The sequence below is a fragment of the Ursus arctos genome, unplaced genomic scaffold (assembly GCF_023065955.2).
Source record: "Ursus arctos isolate Adak ecotype North America unplaced genomic scaffold, UrsArc2.0 scaffold_2, whole genome shotgun sequence".
NCBI classification, from domain to species: Eukaryota; Metazoa; Chordata; class Mammalia; order Carnivora; family Ursidae; genus Ursus; species Ursus arctos.
The window spans coordinates 57809874-57829836 of record NW_026622874.1 but is presented as its reverse complement, the minus strand read 5'-3'; the positions used below and the strand labels follow the sequence as shown (position 1 = coordinate 57829836).

The following is a 19963-nucleotide window of genomic DNA, read 5'->3' as shown; positions in this document are numbered from 1 at the left end:
CTAATTGGCATGTGTTTTGAAATGGACCTGGGGCTCCCATAAATAGACCCGGTGTCCTTCAGCTGCGGCATTTCTGCTACCAACGAAGTGAGCGGAGGTGATGTCTTCTCTAAGTAGGCTGCTTTAGGATTTCCCTTTCCCTTCTCCCGTGCCCCTGTTCTGGTCCTCTGGAACTGACAGATTCAGCAGGCTGGTTAGAAGGCAAACATTATTTTACTATCGCATAAGGAAATGTCCCAGTACATGCTGCTGTATACAGGCGGGCAAGTTACAGCAGCTGAAAGGAATTTGTTAGACTTCAGTCTCGCGTAATGGTCCTGCTCCCAAATTTGCCTCCAGGTTTACCTTTTAGTCAGCCTTAGCTTTCCTCTGGTCAAGACAGAACGCTCCCTTCGCCCTCTTCCTCACGGAGGCAGCAGAATGCCCTCGGCTGGCCACCCACCCCGTCTTCCCCAGTTTAGGCTGCAGGACCCCAACACCATGACTCGGAGGCACCTCCTTCCCCCTGCTCCTTCGCCCCAGACTTCCCGGATCGTCTCCCACCTCTTCTCATTAGCCAGGGCAGTTCTCAGAGAGGCTGTCTAATGATCAGCCCTCTTTCTATCTGTTGTAAACCTTCTCCTTTTGCAGGAAGAAGTTCTCCCCAGTATCTACTCAGGTTTTTATGTGACTTGCTTCTAGTTCTTAAATCTGCTACTTTATAATTACCTCTCTAATACACAACCAACATGAAATCACTCTGCCTTGCAGAGTTGTTCCTCCTCCTTCTCCTCTTCCTCCCATTCCTCTTCCTCCTCCTCCTTAATAGCTTGGATTGGCTAGGCTGCCAAAAACAAACAAAAACTCCAAAACCCCAAAATAACTAACTTAAACAAAATACAAATTTATTTCTCCTTGTTTTTGTGTAGTCCAAAGGTGACCATCCAGACTAGTCTCTAGAGTGTGATAACTTCTATCTGGTTTCTCTTCCTAATGTGACTTCCATTCTCTGGCCAATTCATGGCTCAAAGTGGCTGCTAGAGCTCCAGCCATTATATTCATGTTCTAGCTAACAGAAGGAACAGAGAGACGGATGAGAAAGACATTTCTTCTTTTTAAGGACATTTCTAGAAGTTTTATATCCTACCTCAACTCATTTATCACTAGAATTTTGTCACCTAAGACATGACCACATCTAGCTGCAAGGGAAGCTGGAAAGTGTCTTTCCTCTTGGGGGAGAAGGGGAGAGGCAGAGGGAGATGGAGAAAATCCCAAGCCCACTCTGTACTGAGCACGGAGCCTGACCCAGGGTTCAGTCTCATGACCCTAAGATCACAACCTGAGCCCAAACCAAGAGTCAGATGCTTAACCAACTGAGCTACCCAGGCACCCCTCTTTTTTAAAAAATTTATTTATTTATTTTAGGGAGAAAGAATGAGTAGGGAGAGGGGCAGAGAGAGAAAAAGTAGAAAGAATCCCAAGCAGATTCCCCACCGAGCATGGAGCCCAATGCAGGGCTCTATTCCACGACCCTTGAGATCATGACCTGAGCTAAAATCAAGAGTTGGACACCCAGCCAACTGAGTCACCCAGGCGCCCCTGTTGTACCTTGTTTCTTGAGTCCAGACCCTGTGTCTACCCTGCTGGAATCTGCTGTTTGTCACCCGTGATGTTGTGTTCTGGTTGTCCTTGGGGCATACACCTCTGTCGTTGGTGTCCATCTGGGAGAGGTGGGGGCTGACCCCAGCAGGGCAAGGGCATACTGTTAGTACTAGTCTTCTATGATTGGTGGAGTTGGAAATAATCACGGAGTGGGTTAAGACTGAATAATCATTATCTTGTGTAAAGGCCCCTTAAGGTCAGTAGCACATTGCGTTAGGAACCCGGCCTTTGAATTATTCTGTGGTTCTCCAAAACTGGGAAGGATTCTGTGTGAGAACAGAATGTTCTTCATTTCAAACTAAATTCTGATAAAATTGTTTGGAAGGTTGGAGAAAAAAAAAAAATAGTTCTGCCATGATTGAGTTTGTAAATACAGGCAAGAAAATCCTACTTGTCACCAGGAACCAAAAAAGCATTTGTGGTCCTAAGACAGTGAAATGATGTCAAGATGGTAAGACCACACGTGATAGAAATGTGGCAACATCCGGTTATTTTAACATTTTGAGTGTGGGGTTTCAAAGGATGCCCCAGCAGAGAAGGATGATTGTGAGTTCTGAATCCCACCCAAAATTTGAAACTGAAACGTGCTTGCTCAAACCTTGATTGTGAATAGAGTCTTTACTCTCTTTGGTTATATGTTTTTTAATGGCAATGGGAAGCAGTTATCTGAAACATGACTTACAGGCTAGCTTGTCGGACACACGCTGAGACAGCATCAGAGCTAAGGGGTCCCCAGAAGGCTGTTTGTGCCTCTAGAAGGACCGAGGCTTCCCGAGGCTAGCTTGTCGGACACACGCTGAGACAGCATCAGAGCTAAGTGGTTCCCAGAAGGGTGTTTGTGCCTCTAGAAGGACCGAGGCTTCCCGAGTGAGCTCTGCCAGGTCAGGCAGACTCGATGGTTCCCGACTTAGGAGGACTGAAGTCAGGAGCTCTGTGTAGCGGGGACACTTCAGGCTTTAGAGGAAGCTGGATTCTTAATGTGCTTGGGAGAAGAACAGTAATAAAGCAACATGAAGAGGGGGAATGAGGACAGACGTTTGGAATTTATTCTGTTGGCTGAAGATCAGTGTCTTGGCCTGTGATGGTGTGAGTATGAGCCTGCCTGGAAATCCCGGACAGTGAGATAGAGAGCACGGATGTGTGTATATCTCTACACTCATTGACTTATCCTGGTTCCTTCTGGGTTGCTGATTCCTGAGATACGGAAACCAAACTCTCAATTGCAAATCTGTCATGCTTTCTTATTCTTCCCAAAGGGACCTTTTCCAATGGGATTGATTTAGGTTTTAACCCACAGTCGAAAACCTACCTGTTACTAAACACAGACATGTGCTTTTATAAAAATGACCTCATTTCATCTTTAACAAGGGTTATGGTCGGTTGGTATTATTATTGACTGTTGGGTGATAAGGACACTGAGCTTCAGGGAGGCCGGGTCCCCCCTGAGCTTCAGGGAGGCCGGGTCCCCGGGGGGGAGTCCGTACCTAGGTTTGTACCAGTGTTCTTCCTTTGTACCGTGCTGTGGAGCTCAGGGAAGAGAGCCCTGGGCCCACCCTCACACATTCTGGGGATATGAAAATACGAGGGGCAAGGAAATCTGTTGTGTATTAGCACTTGCAACGGAGCAGAGAATGTGTTTGGGACGTCTCATCTTAAGGCAGGAGAATATTGAGACGTTTCTCTCACTTTTCTCAGCGGTCCCCTCTTTTAGAAACTACCGTTGTAGAGAGAAGCTTGCACCTCCTGGGAACGCACTGCAGGCCATCACCTGTGGCTTCCCGCTTTTCCTGCTTTCTCTGTACAGCTTGGGAGGAAACCCGGTTCTCGAGTCATGGGCGGCCACGTGTGGTGCAGGCCTCGCAGCCCGGGCTGCCCTCAAGAGCGTGCCCTCTTCGTCATACCGCTAGGCACGGCCGCCTGAGGCCGAAGCCAGGGTGAGGTCACACCCTCCTCCCGGCTTCGGCAGCAACTCTGGAGGCAAGGGGTTCCCCGAGCAGCCGTCCAGGCTTGAGCTATTAAGGCCCAGAGCCCCTCGCCCAGGCAGCCGGCACCCATCCAGAAAGGCAGGAGCCTGCTGCCCACCACATGAGCGTCCTTTCTGCCAGCTGGCCCAGGGAGGTGCCGCGTGCCAGGCAGGGGACGTGTGAATGGGATCGGTGCCCGAGCGTCGCCTGAGAAGGAGAGAACGCATGTGACCGGAGCCGCCGAAGCCTAGCCCAGAGAGAGAGATGACAAGAAAGGCGTGATGTGTTTCTCTAAAGAAAACCCGAAAACATAAACCAAAAAACAAACAAACTTTAAAATCATCTCAAGAGTGTCATAGAATTTTATTTTCACCCCCGCCCAAAAACCTCACACAAGGCCCTGCACATTTGGTGGCTGTTGGCTGCATGCGAAGAGAATGAGGGCGTCTCATTTTCTTTCGAAGCCCAGCTCCGTGCCGGCCACCATGGGAGATGCTCGGTATTTGTGGGACGATGCCCTTGCGGAATCTCTGAATCTTGCTGCTGAGTGACTGACGTCCTTACGTCCCCTGACTTGGCCTCCTTGCCTCACAACCCAGAAGGAAAGGTGAAAGGCCCCTAGGACATCTTATTTTCGTAGCTCAATCCCTGGCGGCCCTTAGAGAGACCCCAGATTTGGGGTCCCGCCTTCGTAACCCCGAGCTGCTGAAGGGCTGAGATGCGGGTGGCATGGAGTCCCAGTGTGGCTTCCAGCATCTGAAGATTTCAGGAGCTTGGGCTTCTCATCTGACCAGCCGGCCCCAGGCCAACTGCAGCGTCAGGTGTCAGCACCAGGGCGTAGAGGGTCTATACCCCCTGGACCCGCGGCCCTTCTGGTCTGGAACATTCAGGGCATTGAATTGTTCATCATTTCCATTTGTTTGACAGACAGACTCTTAAAGACTCGCAAAAATAATCTTTTCCGGAGCGCCTGGGTGGCTCAGTCAGTGAAGTGTGTGCCTTGAGCTCAGGTCATGATCCAGGGTCCTGAGATCAAGTCCCGCATCAGGCTCCCTGCTCAGCGGGGAGCCTGCTTCTCCCTCTTTCTCTGTCCCTCCCCCCACTTGTTCTCTCTCTCTTTCTCGAATAAATAAATAAAATCTGTTTTTAAAAAAAGCTTTTCCATGACACCAACGAGGGGTTAAGAATTAGGAGTGAAGAGCACCAGGATGCACTGGTCTGAGCTTCAAGCCACTTGCCCGAGACTGCGGTCCCCCTGTTGGTGTCGAAGAATCAGATTATGTCATAGTCGTTTCTCAGTGCAAGCTGCGGAGTTCCTGGTTTGCGGGTGTGATTGGGCTTGTGGGAAACAGAAAGAACCTGGAGGAAGGGGAAGAGGGGGTGTGTTGATTGAGACTTTTTGGTGGCCAGCCGCCTACCCTAGCAACTTTCTCCATCCACTGCAGTTCTCGAGGCGGTTGGCATCACGTGTGAGAAGGGACAAGAGGCGTATAATCCATGGGCTTCATGAAGCCAGAGCCCGTGCCTGGTTCATCTTGGAAATCTCAGCACCACCTCGTTCCTGGCGCCTTGCAGGTGCTTGGTCTGAGCTTCCCTCAGAGGGCTCCTTTGTGGTCAGCATCCTGTGTGTGGCCCCTTTCCTGGGGACTGCTGTCTGGCCTTCCAAGAAATCTTCCCAGGCAGCGGTCACGTGCCAAGCTCTCTGCAGCACCCAGAGCCTTCACCGTGGAGAACGTTGGCTTTCTGGGGACACCTCCAGGCAATGCGTCCTGCAGGCCCCGGCTTGAAATGACAGCATAGATTTGCCTGTTTGGAATTGTCAGACTTGAAAAGGCAGGTTTTTGAAGTGGGTGTGACAGAGGTGGCAGAGGAGAAGGCCTTCTGTCCAACAGCGCACTGGCCGTGGTCCAGCCGGTCTGCTGACCTGTAGGGGAAGGGGACCCACTGCTTCCCTAAGGGCGTGTGAGGCAGAGAGCTCTGGGTCACACCAGCCCCCATCTTTCCCTCCTTCACTCTTTTTACATATTAAGAAATGCTTGAATAGGCGCTTAGTGCCAGGGGCTCCGGGAGGCCATATGGGGGATCCACAGAGGCCGGGCAGGTCCTCACTGCCTTTCAGGAGCTCACAGCCTTGCTGGCAAGCTGGCAGGTGTGACTTGAGGTGTTCTGAGATGCCCCATGGCCGTGGTGTGGACAACACAGGAGCTGGTGCCTTGGAGGTGAGGGAGTTCATTTTGGGCTGTTATTGGGTTGGTTTCACAGAGGAGAGTGTTGAGCTGAGATTTGAAATAGGATAGGACTGTGGCAAGTGGATTTCTGTGGCCGAGAGGGAAGAGGGCGCTCTGTCACATGGCCCAGTGGCTCTAACTGTTACAGTGCCATTGGCAGAAAGAGGTCACTGAAGAGGATCAGATTTGGAGGAATTTAAAAAAATTACGAAGTCAGTGAGAAGACCTTCCTTCCTTCCCTACCTCGTCTCTTGTCTTCTTCTCGTCATCTGTGCATCGAAAGACATTGTGTGTGTGTGTGTGTGTGTGCAAACCCCAAATTGATGTCGCATCGTTTAGCCACCTTTGTGAAAGAGTCAGAATCCTAATGTTGTCGAGAATAAAGTGTCTAAGACCTAGATTCTAGTCTTGGCTGTGTCCCGTTTGCTTGGATTTAGGGCACGTTACTTAGTTGTTGCCTTGCCATTGTCATCTTGAATCATCTGTCATGAAGTTTGGCCTTCATGTCTCATAAGGTGACGCAGTTCAGTGCATACAAGTACATTATGAACACACGAAAGGGGTGACCATGATATTTTCAGGAGGCAAGCAATTGCCTGTATTTCTAAAAAGGCAAGCACAACTTGTTTGCATCCCACATTTCTCTCCAAGGTCCTGACCCACCGGGAGATGGAAGACCAGTCCTGGGGTGAGGCCAGGAGAGTTCCTCTCTCCTGCCTGTCCTCCTGGTCATGGGGAGTGAAGACTAGCCCGTGGACAGGGGAGCACCCTGTGTGGGGGTTCAGTCTCCTGCCTTCCAGTCACGCAAAGACATTGGCCGGAGAGTGTGAGGGCATCCCCTTGGGGAGACCACCTCATGCTGGCTCTCAAACCACCTTCTGTCTCTATCCTCTCTCTCTGTCTCTCCCCCATGTCTCTATCTCTATTAATACTTCAGGCCCTCAGCCCACTTTTGGGTCCCTGGATGCTGTCCAAGTCTGAAGACACCCTCTCTGTAGACCTGCCCTCCTCCCCCGCCGCCGGCCCCACAGTGGAAGTTGCATCTGCAAGGGCATCTTGCCCAGGGCTAACCTGGGGACTGGAAACAGCCGGACCCTCCCTGCAGCACCCGTCCTCGGTGAAGAAAGAGTGCCCTCTAGTGGGCCTTGGCTGGAGCTGCTTGGGAACCCTGTCGCTCAGGCAAGGACAAAACAACCAGCCCACAGCCCTCCTGCCAAGGATCTTGAATATGCCTTTGGGTTTGGTTTGTTTTTCTCCTTCTCCGAAGAAAAAGAAAGAAAGAAAGAACAGCAGGAGACCAGTTGTGAGAGCAGCTCCGACAGGGCTGTGACAGTCTCCTTATCTTGGGAGTTTTACCAAAGAATTACCCCCCCCCCACCTCCCGGGCTAGCCATGGCAGGAGGGGAGATGTGACATCGAATGCTTTTCAAAGGGCTGTGACAGTTTCCACATAAATCACTCACCTGCCTTGACTGGCCTCATGCACGAGGCGGTAGATCTGTGAGGACATTCCTTTGACAGTCGTTACCAAAAGGGGTCACTACCTCGTTGGGCCACCCCTCCGGATGGCGAGCCCACTGCCTTTGATTACATTTTCTGGTAGTGGACGCGTCCAGACCCGACTCCGGACTGCTAAAACCCTGTGTACACGGGCACAAACGGGACTGGGCCCTTTAAAGCCTGGTTCGGTGAAAGCCGCTGGACTGGGGAGCCAGGGGGGAGGGGAGAGCGCAGGGCTCCCGTCAGGGAAGCAGAAACCTGATCGTATGTGATGGCTGCAGGATTAGGTAACAGCTCCGCTGGTTGAAATTGGATCTTGGAGGATGAGTGGTAACATCTCTGGTGTCCCGGTGAAAGGTTTGTTTGAGTCTTGCACACGGTGCCACAGAGATAAAAAGGAGCTTTTAAATAATCATTTTGTCTCCTACACACCGGAGTGCTGGCTTCGAGCAATAAATGGGCAGCATCAGTTCTGCTTAGACATATCACCCTTTTCATTTATTTATTTAATGTTGGAGGGTTGTTTTTTTTTTTAACCGACTCGCCGAACAGTTTCCATATCCGTGAATCCCAACATCTGTTTTTATAATGGTTCACACGGATTCTCCTTCTGGGTGGAAATAAAGTGCAGACAGTTTATTGGCCCATCCATGCCTCTTCCAAGTACACAGGCACAGCCCAAGACCATCGGAACCAGAATCTTCTATGTGAAGTAGTAGGTGAAGATGTTCTCTTGTTTCTACTATGTTGTTCCTGTATATAGACACATGCTATATATACACATACTATATATGTACACGCTATATATCTATATATACACCCTATATAGACGCACGTTATATATACATTATATGTGTGTATACATACACACGTGATATATACACATACTATATATATACACGTTATGTATGTATATATACATGCATTATATATACGTTATATATATATACACATACCATATGTACACATGCTATATATATATACACACCCTATATAGACGCACGTTATATATACATTATATGTGTGTATACATACACACGTGATATATACACATACTATATATATATACACGTTATGTATGTATATATACCTGCATTATATATACGTTATATATATACATATACTATATATGTACACATGCTATATATATATACACACCCTATATAGATGCACGTTATATATGTGTGTATACATACACATGTGATATACACACATACTATATATATACACGTTATGTATGTATATATACATGCATTATATATGTTATATATATACACATACTATATATGTACACATCCTATATATATACACACCCTATATAGACGCACATTATATATACATTATATGTGTGTATACATACACACGTGATATATACACATACTATATATATATACACGTTATGTATGTATATATACATGCATTATATATATGTTATATATATACACATGCTATATATACACATACTATATATGTCCACATGATATATGTGTGTGTGTGTGTATTATATATAGCTGGGGATTCTGACACTCTGAATTTTTTTTATTTTTATAATGATTTCAGTATAATTTAAAGAGTGTAATTTGAAGAGGACTGCTTCTCCCCCACCCCCCATCTTTACATTCTTTTATTTTCACCGGATCTCCGGTGTGGGACCTATTTCTGTGTCCTGAACTCTGAGTATAAATGCAAACGGTGTATTCATTAAGGTACATTGTAATCTGTCGTACCTGTTTCTTAATGGCCACATTTGGAAACCAATTTTATTAAACCTTATTAAACTCAAATTTCTTTGTAAAGAGTGTTTATTTACAGGATTCATAAAATGAGATATAAAAGCTAAGTGAAATGCTAACACTCGCACTATTTTTTTTTTCTCCTCGGCTAAATGTATCCTTTATACATTTGTAAATGTATAAAGGCGGGGACAAAAAGAGTCTGTATAGGTGAGTGCTTTGCGCTGTGTGACTGTCCTAAGGTTTTCTCGGTGGTGAGGGGCCTGCAGCGTAACCTTTCAGCATCCTTTGCTAGTCTTAGCCATTTTCTTTCTTATTTTATTTTGAACCAGTTAGATTTCACGCCCAGCGAAATGTTAATTAGGTAGGTGTGCAGAGCTCGTGTGGGTAGTCTGTGTATACCACTGACTGTTTAAAAGAAAAGGTGGAGTGGAGGTGTAGGTGAGGCTGTGTGGGTCTGGAAGGGGGAAGCTATTCTCGGAAGTAGATATCGGTGGTAGTAACCTGCCCATGGTTACGTGCGTGGTGCCTGGAAAGAACTGGGACCAGCACTGCGGTCTGTGGATGCCTATCTCTGCTTCTCCTACTTCTCTCATGATGCATGGAACTTTGCCGGAGGAATAAGTTGATGGAGTGAGCGAGGTGGTCCTGGGCACACGGGCTGAGGACCTTGCCATCATCTCGGGTGGACAGGTTGTAGGCTGGCAAGTCCTGATCTTTAGGATGACGTTGGTCTCTTTCTCTTTGCTGCCTTCTTTGAAGCCAGAAATGAATATAAGCTCTTTCACATGCACGAGGGATTGGTTATAGAAGGACCAGGAGGACCTGCTTGGAGGCATTACCACTGTCGGCATGGGGGGCTGCTCTCCTAGAGTCCCCGGCCTCTTCTGGAGGATAGGCCGCACGAGATTGAGTAGAGTGGATTGGAGAGTAGGATTTTACACCATTTATTTAATGACCAAGCTAAAGTGGAACAATTACATTTGTTTATTAAGAATAGCCCTGAGGTGGATCTTTTAAATGACCCACACATGTTTTTGTTGATAAAGTAATTAAAATTCACTAAATAAAATTCAGTAGACAGACGCCCACAGACCCCACACACGAATGCCACCACCCATAGAGGTGAGGAAAGAGGAGCTTCTGGGCTCCATCACTAGGTGCTTGGGTGGTCCCATTCTTTTCTGCACCTTTAGGGACTGAAAAGGTCTCTAATTCAGGAAGTGGGTAAAGCACTGAATTATTTTCTTGAGGAAACCTCTGTGAGTTGAGATAGGTTCTTCAGAGGACTTTGGAGGTTTGGATAAATGAATTCAAGGCGCAGAATAACATGACTGAATGTTATTCAAAGACCAGTCCATGGGGCATTGTCCCAGTTCATCTCCTGGGCCTACAAAAGAAGGATTTCACTGGAAAGACGTCCACAGCACAAACCTCCACAAGGCCATCACTGATACAGGGATTTTACTTTAGTGCAGCAGAATATTCCGGACTCGGGTGTGAAGGGAGAGGAGCCTGAGTCCAGAGGTGTTGGGTGTCTGTGTGCAGGTGTGGGTTTCCTTCTTTCCTCCCAGGTAGCCGCCTTTCCCACATCCACCGTGCCCCCCTCTTGTTGCTTTTCTCCCTGGTGCCTTTTATCTCCGCTCCTTGCCACCGCCACTCCTGGGCCACGTGGCTCAGCAGGCCACTTGACTGCCTCCTGTTCCACCAAAGCCGTGCTGCAGGGTTTCCCCCCCCCCCCCCAGCACAGGAACTGGGATTTCCTTCTGAACAACGCTCAAGGTTGCTTCTTGTCGTGCCTGATGGAAGCCAGGAGCATGCGGCGATGCTGACATTTTACAGGATGGGACTCCCCAAACATCTCTGCGTGCCTCATGTTGAGCTCATAGCCACCTTCCCGGTCACGCCCCTGCGGGGCTGTCTTGCTAGGGCTCAGGAGACAGCTGGAATGGGCATCACCTCCTGGGGCTCCCCAGATGTACCCCACCTGGAAACAGCCCTTGATTCTCTGATTGTTCCAGGGCTCATGTAGCCATCAGGCCACAAAGTGCCTGCCGCCGGCATCCCCAGAGTGCAGACAGACTTGGCTCCTTCTCTTCTGCCAGGATCACTTCCCTCCTTTCCTACCTTACTCCAAACTTTTTTCAATTTTTTTTTTCTTTTAATTGGAAATTCTTTTCATGTTCCCTCTCAACAAAGACTTGGCTGCTGACAGCTAAACTGGGTTTAGATGAGTGATTTATTTTATGGCAGGTTGTATGATGGTAGTAAAAAGAGACTGCCTAGCTCTTTTGCTGATTTACTAAAACACTTGATCTCTTTCAGTCCCAGCTCCCCTCCCCCCACCCAAATGGCCGTGATGTTTTAATAAAAAGCAGCCATTTCATTGATCTGAGCCTTCTGCATCCTACCTGGCTTCTCTGAATACCAGAAACAGCTTGTCCAATGGGCCCCCCTCCCTGGTTTCCAACAGGAGAGTCGTCACCTGGAATGAAGAGATCTCAGTGTCCAGAGAGAAACATTCCTACTTGATGCCCAGGCTGTCTTCCTGCTGTTTTATTTGCTTATTTTATTTATTTTATTTTATTTTATTTTATTTTATTTTATTTTATTTTTTCTTGAAGAATAATTGACATATAATATATCTTCTTGCTATTTTAAACTTCTGTACCCTCCCTGCTGGTCTAGGGGAAATGTCTCAAGATTCCAGTCCAAAACGACAGGATTTGCATAGCATAGGTTATTTTGAAATTGAAAATTTAGGCCGATCAAATATTACAAAGTCAACGAGTGTAAAACCACAAACTCACAGAAATCTAAAATTAGAAACGAAGAAGGAAGTTTCTTTCCCCGAATTAAAAATTCGGCAGTTTGGGGATGAACATGAAAATTCTATTCTGCTATAATTAATTTTTTGTACTTTTGAAATTTCTTGTGGTAACATCTACATAACAAGGGTTATCATTTTCCCCATTTTTCAGTGCCCAGGGCACAATTCAGCGACATTAAACGGACTCGCTTTTGTGCAGATATCACCACCATCTCTCTTGTCTATATCAAACTCTGGCCCCAAGAAACACTGACTCCCAGCCCCTGCTCCCCTCTACTTTCTACCTCCATGAATTGGACTCTTCTGAGTTGCTCTCATAAATGGAGCATCATTCATTTCTGGAACAAAGCAAGCCTCTCCTTGCATTCTCTCCCCCTCCTGGCACTTCGCCCCTTCTGCACCTGCCACGTTGCAAGTATTTGGTAATTTGCTGTGCCAGTGGCACGACATTGCTTTTCATTTTCTTCATTTGCTCGCATGGGTTCCCATTAACCCTCCCCTCTGCTGTGTCCCCCTGCAGTCTTGAGTATCCGGGGAGCCCAGGAGGAGGAGCCGACAGACCCCCAGCTGATGCGACTGGACAACATGCTGCTGGCCGAGGGGGTGGCGGGCCCCGAGAAGGGTGGCGGCTCGGCGGCAGCGGCGGCGGCAGCGGCGGCTTCAGGGGGCGCGGGCTCCGACAACTCAGTGGAGCACTCCGACTACAGAGCCAAGCTGTCCCAGATCAGACAGATCTACCACACGGAGCTGGAGAAGTACGAGCAGGTAACCGTGGCCTTGGGGGCATCGGGCACCCGGGCCCTTTATGAAGGAGGGTGTAGAGCCAATGGGCCCCAAGGGCCAGCCTGTGAGTTTTTCACCGAGCCCCTGGCCGGACTAGAGGCCGCCGAGTCCTCAGTCTCCCCGATTAAAAACCCAGGCACATTGGCCCTAAAGGCATTTTAAAAACTTAAGTTTTAAGTGATGATCTCAGGGAGCATTAATATTCAATATAAGAAATGTTCAAGCTGGGGCTCTAGAACATTTGCCATGGCCTGTAGCCGGGGTCTCATGGGGTCATTAGCAGAGTCAAGCCACCTGACCTGCAGGGAGGTTGGTGGACTCCTCCGGCCTTCTTTTGCTCCTTATTTGTGGAAGATTCCTCATCTTCCAAGTATTCATGGAATCCTATGGGAAAGGGTACTAAAACTTGGCCTTTAAAGTCCCTTGCTCTACCCAGACTCACCTCAAGTGAGAGTCAAACGTGTTTGTTTGATACGTGATACGGAATGTGATACTCACCTCTGTCCGTAAGAAGAGTAGAGAAGGGCTCAGGGGACCTCTGTAGTCAACAAAGTTGGATTCCAATCCTGATACTCCACTGATGGTGTCTGGGACCCAGTGGTCCACATAGTCTACCCAAAAGCTGGTCATGTATGGTCAAGAGCTTCAAGTCAAGGGTAGCACAGGACCATAAAAGCCACATGAAGGAGAGCATGAGAAAGGCTTTAAATGACAAAGCAGTGTATAAATATAAGGTACTCTAATTACAACGGAGCTGCTCTCTCCAAGAGACCCTCTCCCCTCCACACACACGCACACGACTTTCCATATCAGTTCTGCTTCCTCGGGTCCGTATGAGCAATACTACTTTAATAGAAGTCCCTTCTATCAGCCTTTCTTCCATTAGTAGGTGACAGATGTGTTTGTTGTCACCTTTTTGGTTTCAACATTATCCTGAAGTTCTATAGTTAACTTACTTTCCTTAAATCCTTAGCTTTCTGGTTTACTTTTCTTTTTTAAGAGTCACAAAAGAAGAGGGAGAGAAAGCAAAGGCAGAAGACCCTCCCCAGTCCACGTACGAGTCTCTAGGTAGAAGGCAAATGCAAACTTAATAGAAAATTTAAATTTTAAAATAATAATGGGCGTTTTAAAATTTAAAGTGAAGAAAGTTTCATTATTGTGCTACCTACCTTCGAAATGGATTTCTACCAAGTCCCTTCTTTTATGGGGGGGAGGGAGGAATTGCTGTGAAGCTTGCAGCCAAGCATGGTGAAACTCAACCATCAGATAGGCGTAGGGAGGGTTTGAGGGAAGGAGAATAGCAGTGATCTTACAGTAAGAACATGTGAGTCATTTGCCCTTCACCTTCTCAGGAAAGAATAAACATACTTGCCACAGTGTTGGCCCCCGCAGACACTTCCCACATCTCAGGGGATGCGGAGCCCAGAGGGCTGGCTGATCCCTAAAGGTTCCCTAACCTGATCCATCACGTTAGAGTTCAGAGTTGCCCTAACTGGTGGGATAGTTTGGGAAGACAGAGGGGGACATTTCCTATAAAGGTCCCTAGCTGGCCTCTTGAGTTCTCCCTACTCAGTGCTGTTCCTACCTTCCCTTCAGGACTAAGCCTGGCTTCTGGCAAAACAGAAGCCTATCTAGACCTGCCATCCAGGTCAACTCCCATCACTCCAGGGGTACAGGAGGAGCCCAGATGGTGGCTTCCCCCCACTGAACCCATAACTGGGTTGGCTGGTAGGCTGGCAGCTGTTGAACACTGGCTCTGTTCTTAGCTCAGGTTGCCAGCAACATAGAAGAACTGCCTGCTTACTTCTGCCGACACAATTGCGCTTGTCGTTCAAGGTAGTTTTGTGGTTGGGAACCCAGGACAGGCACGGTCAGCCTCTCCGTTTTGACACAGGTGAGGAGGTGGAGATCAGAGGGCTTACACTGTGTATGTGGGTCACACATCCAGTGAGGGACAGAGGTGGCTTTTAAAGGAACACCACCTGACTGCACTCCATACAGCAAGAGTGTGGACTTGTGTAGACAGGGAAGGAGCCAGCTTGTCCTCTGTCACTTCCGTGGACGAGATTGATTACTGGTACCTAAGAGAGGCTCGGGGTAATAATATTCTCCTTCGGAAACTTCTCATGGCTGTCTACCTGTTTTAAATAATAAAGAGGTTGGAAATCAGAAACTAAAGGAAAAACTCCCATCGGTACAGAACAAGTTGCATAAGTAGGGTGGTAGTTGTCTATATCTCTTCTTCTTAAAAATACCAAAAAAATCATTTCTCTAGTTATGTAGACATTTTCTGGGTAAGAACTGAGCCCTACTTAACACACTTGGGCACTTCATAATTTAACAGTGCTGGTTATATTGTTAATTATAGTAAATAGAGGATTATAGGGAAATTACGCCATGAAGCTCCTAGCTAATATGTCTGGGAGATCTATCGTCTTCATTTTTCTGTGACCGTGGAAACCTCAGGGGCACCTGGGTGGCTCAGTCGGCTAAGCATCCGACTCTTGATTTTGGCTCAGGTCATGAGATCGAGCCCTGCACCAGGCTCTGCGCTCAGCGGGGAGTCGGCTTGAGATTCTCGCCCTCTGCCCCTCCCCCTGCTTGAGCTCTCGCTTTCTCTCTCTCTAAAATAAATAAATAAATAAAATCTTTTAAAAATAAGAGAAAATAAAATAAAATCAGGAAACCTCAGTAAAGTAAAAACGTTGCTCCCTAGTTTAGTAGTTAGATTGATGAAGTTGCCAAATTGGCTATTCGTCGTTGACTCTGTTATTTTTGTTCGTTTTGTTTTTAGTATGGTGCTGATAACTAGACCAGCAATTAGCTTTCTGCTAATTAGGTATCATGGCCCTCCTCAACCCCATCCCTTAAAAAAAAGAGAGAACCACTTACCTGAATCAGCCATTGTTTCACCCCGTGGTTATTAAAGAACGCTTCCAGAGATTTTCATTAGAAAGAGAGGAAGGAAATTATTTTATTCAGTAAGTGGTGTTGGTGAAATGCTTTTCCAGCACATCATGAGGTCGTAAGGTATCTGAGAGCTGGCATATTCTAACAGACAAAACCGTGAGAAAGCTGAATTTTATTCCAAGTGGTATTTAAAAACCTGGTGCTCTTGTCGCTTTGCAGGGTTCTCAGCTTTCGTGAGGAAGGCTGCAGGCGCACGGACCGGGCTAAATCTGCAGGGCTGAACCGGGCTGGCTCGGCCGGTTCACAGCTAAGAGGACCCTAAATCCCAGTTACGTTCTTGGTGGAGCTTGAAGGAGGAAGGGAAGAAGACGGGCAAACCCGAGTGCAGGAGGGAAGCTTAAAACCCTGGCACCTCGAGCGGGATGGCCCAGGGGGGCTGGTCTTTAATCGGTGGCTCCCAGAAACGCCCTTGACGTGGAACTTGGGCAAGTTTCGAAGGATTTCCAAGGGAAATCCTAGGGGCACCTAAGGGCTCTCTAGGGGCACCTGGAGCGAGTGGCAGCTCCTGAAAGTGACTGACTGTGTTGATGATCGTCCACAGCAGAGGCTCTCCGCCCCCTGCCCCCTGCCCCCATCCCAGAAATGTTCAGCCTGGGAGGGTTCTGCTTAATTAGCGGTTGTCCCCCCAACTCTTCTATCACTGTCGTATTGGGAACGCCTGACCTAACAGAGGCAGCCCGGCGTCCAAAGCTGCAGGCTTGCGGGATCTGAGGGGGTCGCGGTGTGGGTCGTTCAGGTCCTGGAAAGACCGGGGTCGTTGTGTTCTGTCCGTCTGCAGTGGACTCGGAACTGGTCTCCGCTGCATGCTCCTGAGCAGCTGTTCGGCCGCTGCCTGCTCCACCACCGCAGGGGCTGCAAAGCCCCCACTGTCTGTTTACGGCAGAGTAGAAGGGGCCCCGGCACAAAATGTCCTGAGTCCACGGCAGATATTGTAACGAAGCACATTATTAGCCCAGCCCTGGGGCTTCCCCGCGGCGAGGAGTGCCCTTGACAATGCCCCCTCACAGCCAGCCCCTCGCCCGTGGGAGCCCCGCCAGGTGAGGAGGCCGCAGGCCAGCGAGGGGCCGCGTTTGTGCACAGAGCTGGTCGGGGTGCTTGCTACACGCCTAACCCCGCACTCCCCACCCTGTGGCTTCTTGGAATAGACTCGATGCCACGTCTTATGTCCTTGCCTTTGTTTACATTGGGGGGTGGGTCAGCAGGGAAGAAGCTAAGTGCAGAGTAGGAAGAAGGTAATCATGACCCCATTTCTTTTTACCAAGAGAGAAACTGGCACCCGGATACATCCTTACCCAGCCAGACACTCACCTGGTAACTCCTCTGATCCCTACCGTACCCTTTGAGGTGGGTATTGCCACCCCTATTTCACAAGCAAGGAAGACAAGTCCCAGAGAGGTTAGGTAACTTTCCAAGGTCCCACAGCGAAGTGAGTCCCAGAGGCAGCCTCTGTCCGCAGGCTGCCCAGGCCCCGCTCCTCGGCTCAGCTGTATTCGTGAGCACGATTCACTCCATCCGCAGTCACTGTACAAGACCGTGGGTGCTGCTGGCCGTGTTCAAGGTTAGGAATGATTGAATCCATTCCCTCAGACGAATAAAATGAGGCACTGAGTAGCGAAAGGCTTTGTCCAGACACTCAGCGGAGGCGGGCTGACCATCCGCTGTCAGGCTGTCCCAGTCCCCAGTGTAGGCACGGCCCGGTGGATGCGTCTGCGTGGGTATCTTTGGCCAACCAACCTGGATAGAGAAATGAGTGAGTGTGTCGTCGTGACTGCGTTCTTGACGGGTAGGAGAGGCTTTGTGCTGTAGAGAGAGTGGCAGTGCGGTGTTACCGTTCATGAGTGTGTCTCTGGTGTTGATACTAAGTTGGAGCCCTTTGAGTCCTTAGTTCTTCGACTGTCAGAGCTGTCTTGCCTTTTTCGTTACAAATCTAATATAGTTTTATAACGTTACTGGGAGTTAACTCGTGAATAGAGATTTCCATTTGAAGGCTCAGCTAAGGAAAGCAGACTTCAGTTGTTAAGTAGTAGTCACCCCACGGAAAGCCAGTGTTGTTCAGAGGAGCAAGTGTGGGCTCTGGAAAAGGACAGAAATCCCCGGCCTGGAATAGGAAATGTTCAGGTCCTGGCTCGATGGCTCCGTTTCTGCTGTGTGCCTTAGGAAAAAGCCACTCCTCTCCCTGGGCCACAGTTTACACACCTGGAAAATAAGGCGGGGGGCAAAGTGATCTTTAACCTCCCCCCTCCAGAACTGATGGTATGTGGGTCTAACCGGAGAACTTTCCTTTCTGCGGGGATGGCTCCTATTTCCTCTCCATCATGTGCTGCTGCTGTTTCTACAAGCCCCCTGAGGACAGAGTCCAGCTTGTGTGGGGGATAGAGTGGGTCTTCAGAAGGCCAGCAGAGGAGGGGATTCTCCTAATAAAACTGAAAGGAGAAATAGGTGAATGAGAAATCTCCCAGAAGAGTTAGCTTTTAATCTCATGATCCCATTCTTTTGGCTGTTGACGCATCCCAAAATCGGATGTGGAGGCTCTGCTCTGTCAGAGATAATGAGCCAGGCAGCAGTTCACGCCGTATCTGACCCCAAACTCTCTTCGGCTGTGAACCTTGGGGGAAGGACTGTGGGGTGTAGTTTATACTAGGATTCACGTTCCCACTTTTCACTGTAGTAAAATCATCAAAAAAAAAAAAAAAAAAAAAGATTACGATTTCTCTTTACCCTTTAGAAAAATCTTAATCGTGGCCAAAGTTAGAGTCAAACAGGATGAAAGGTATTTCTCAGCCAGTCATTTATTTTATTCCCTCTGATGTGACAAAACCCCCACAAACTCGCTGAGTTTTCTGCACGTGTGCGAGTCTCTAGAAAAGCCCACGCAGCGCTCTGTCCAGGCCCGGACCCTCCCCACGCGCCAGTGTTTACTGTCCTGCCGTTCCAGGCATGCAACGAGTTTACCACCCACGTGATGAACCTCCTGAGGGAGCAGAGCCGGACCAGGCCCATCTCCCCAAAGGAGATCGAGCGCATGGTCAGCATCATCCACCGCAAGTTCAGCTCCATCCAGATGCAGCTGAAGCAGAGCACGTGCGAGGCCGTCATGATCCTGCGCTCCCGGTTTCTGGACGCGCGGTGAGTCACCCGCGGGGCCATCTGTCCCCCATGGGGGATCCCGGGTCCAGGCTTGGGAGCCACACCTGGCCCTCTCTAAAGGCTCCGTTTTCACCATGTCAAAGGCCAAGCCGAATGGCAGCCTGCAGAAGCTTCTGGGGTCACGGGAGGGAGGCGGCAGGACTACGTAAGCCATAGGTTTCAGACAGCTCCAAACGGAAAACAGTGTGATTAGAGAGGGTGCTTTCTGTTACCACTGCCGCTCACTCTGAGTGAGAGGCAGGGAGGACCGAGGTGGGCGAGAGCAAGGCAGCGTGTTCATCTCACTCAGGACCCCTTTATAGGTGTGTGTTGGAGTGCTGGGCTGTGGCGGTCTCACTGGATGCCGCAGTGACCCACGTTCTCCAGAAACACGGTGCGCTTTGAGAGCCGGGATCTCTTCCGCATCGCAGACAGGCAGAGAGCGCGCTGAGTTCAGTTCCACAAATATTTGTAAGTAGATCGCCATGTGGCATCCTCTGAGCTAGGTTTCAGGAGCACAAAGATGAACAGGACCTGGTCCTGTGGACCCAGAGGAGCAGGGACTGGTCTGCTGTGGGCCGGATTTTCAATCAAGGTTTGATGATGTTTTCCATCTGTCCTTGCTACTCATGACCTCACGTGTGAGTTCATAGAATTCAGTCGAAGAAATCCTGGATAGAAAGATCCTCGGGACACCTGCGTGGCTCAAACATCTGCTTTCCACTCAGGTCATGATCCCGGGGTCCTGGGATCGAGTCCCGCATCGGGCTCCTTGCTCAGCAAGGGAGCCTGCTTCTTCCTCTGCCTGCTGCTCCCCCTGCTTGTGTGTGCTCTCTCTGTGTCTGACAAATAAAAAAAAAAATCTTAAAAAAAGAAAAGTCATCTTAAAAGATAAAACCTGAGAACAGAGAACCAGTAATCAGTTCTTGGCCCAAACTCTCTAGGCCGGTAGATTTATCCAGATCCCTCTGGTTTCTTTAATTCCTGTTAGGCAGCCTGCAAGTTGGCGATAATCGTATTTTTCATACACTAGAGAGGAGGGTTTTGGTCATTGATCTAGCAGACATGTTTCGAGGGTGTGGCCATCCTCCGTGGTCGATGGCCCATCTCAAATTAGCCAGCTTCTATACACGCAGGCTTCACCATCATTACTTCGATTCCTAAAAATCATCCCAGGCTATGACTTTA

At 48.7% G+C, this 19963-nt stretch overlaps 1 protein-coding gene across 3 annotated transcripts in view; it reads left to right on the top strand.

Annotated features, from left to right (window-relative positions):
• The window catches only part of PBX1 (PBX homeobox 1), a 281408-nt gene that overhangs the window by 211707 nt on the left and 49738 nt on the right, over positions 1 to 19963 (top strand). For all 3 annotated transcript variants that reach the window (XM_044390687.3, XM_026517255.4, XM_057315552.1), the window contains 2 exons: positions 12417 to 12661; positions 18585 to 18775. In XM_044390687.3, coding sequence (XP_044246622.1) covers positions 12417 to 12661; positions 18585 to 18775 — 436 coding nt within the window. The remainder of the gene's footprint in view (positions 1 to 12416; positions 12662 to 18584; positions 18776 to 19963) is intronic.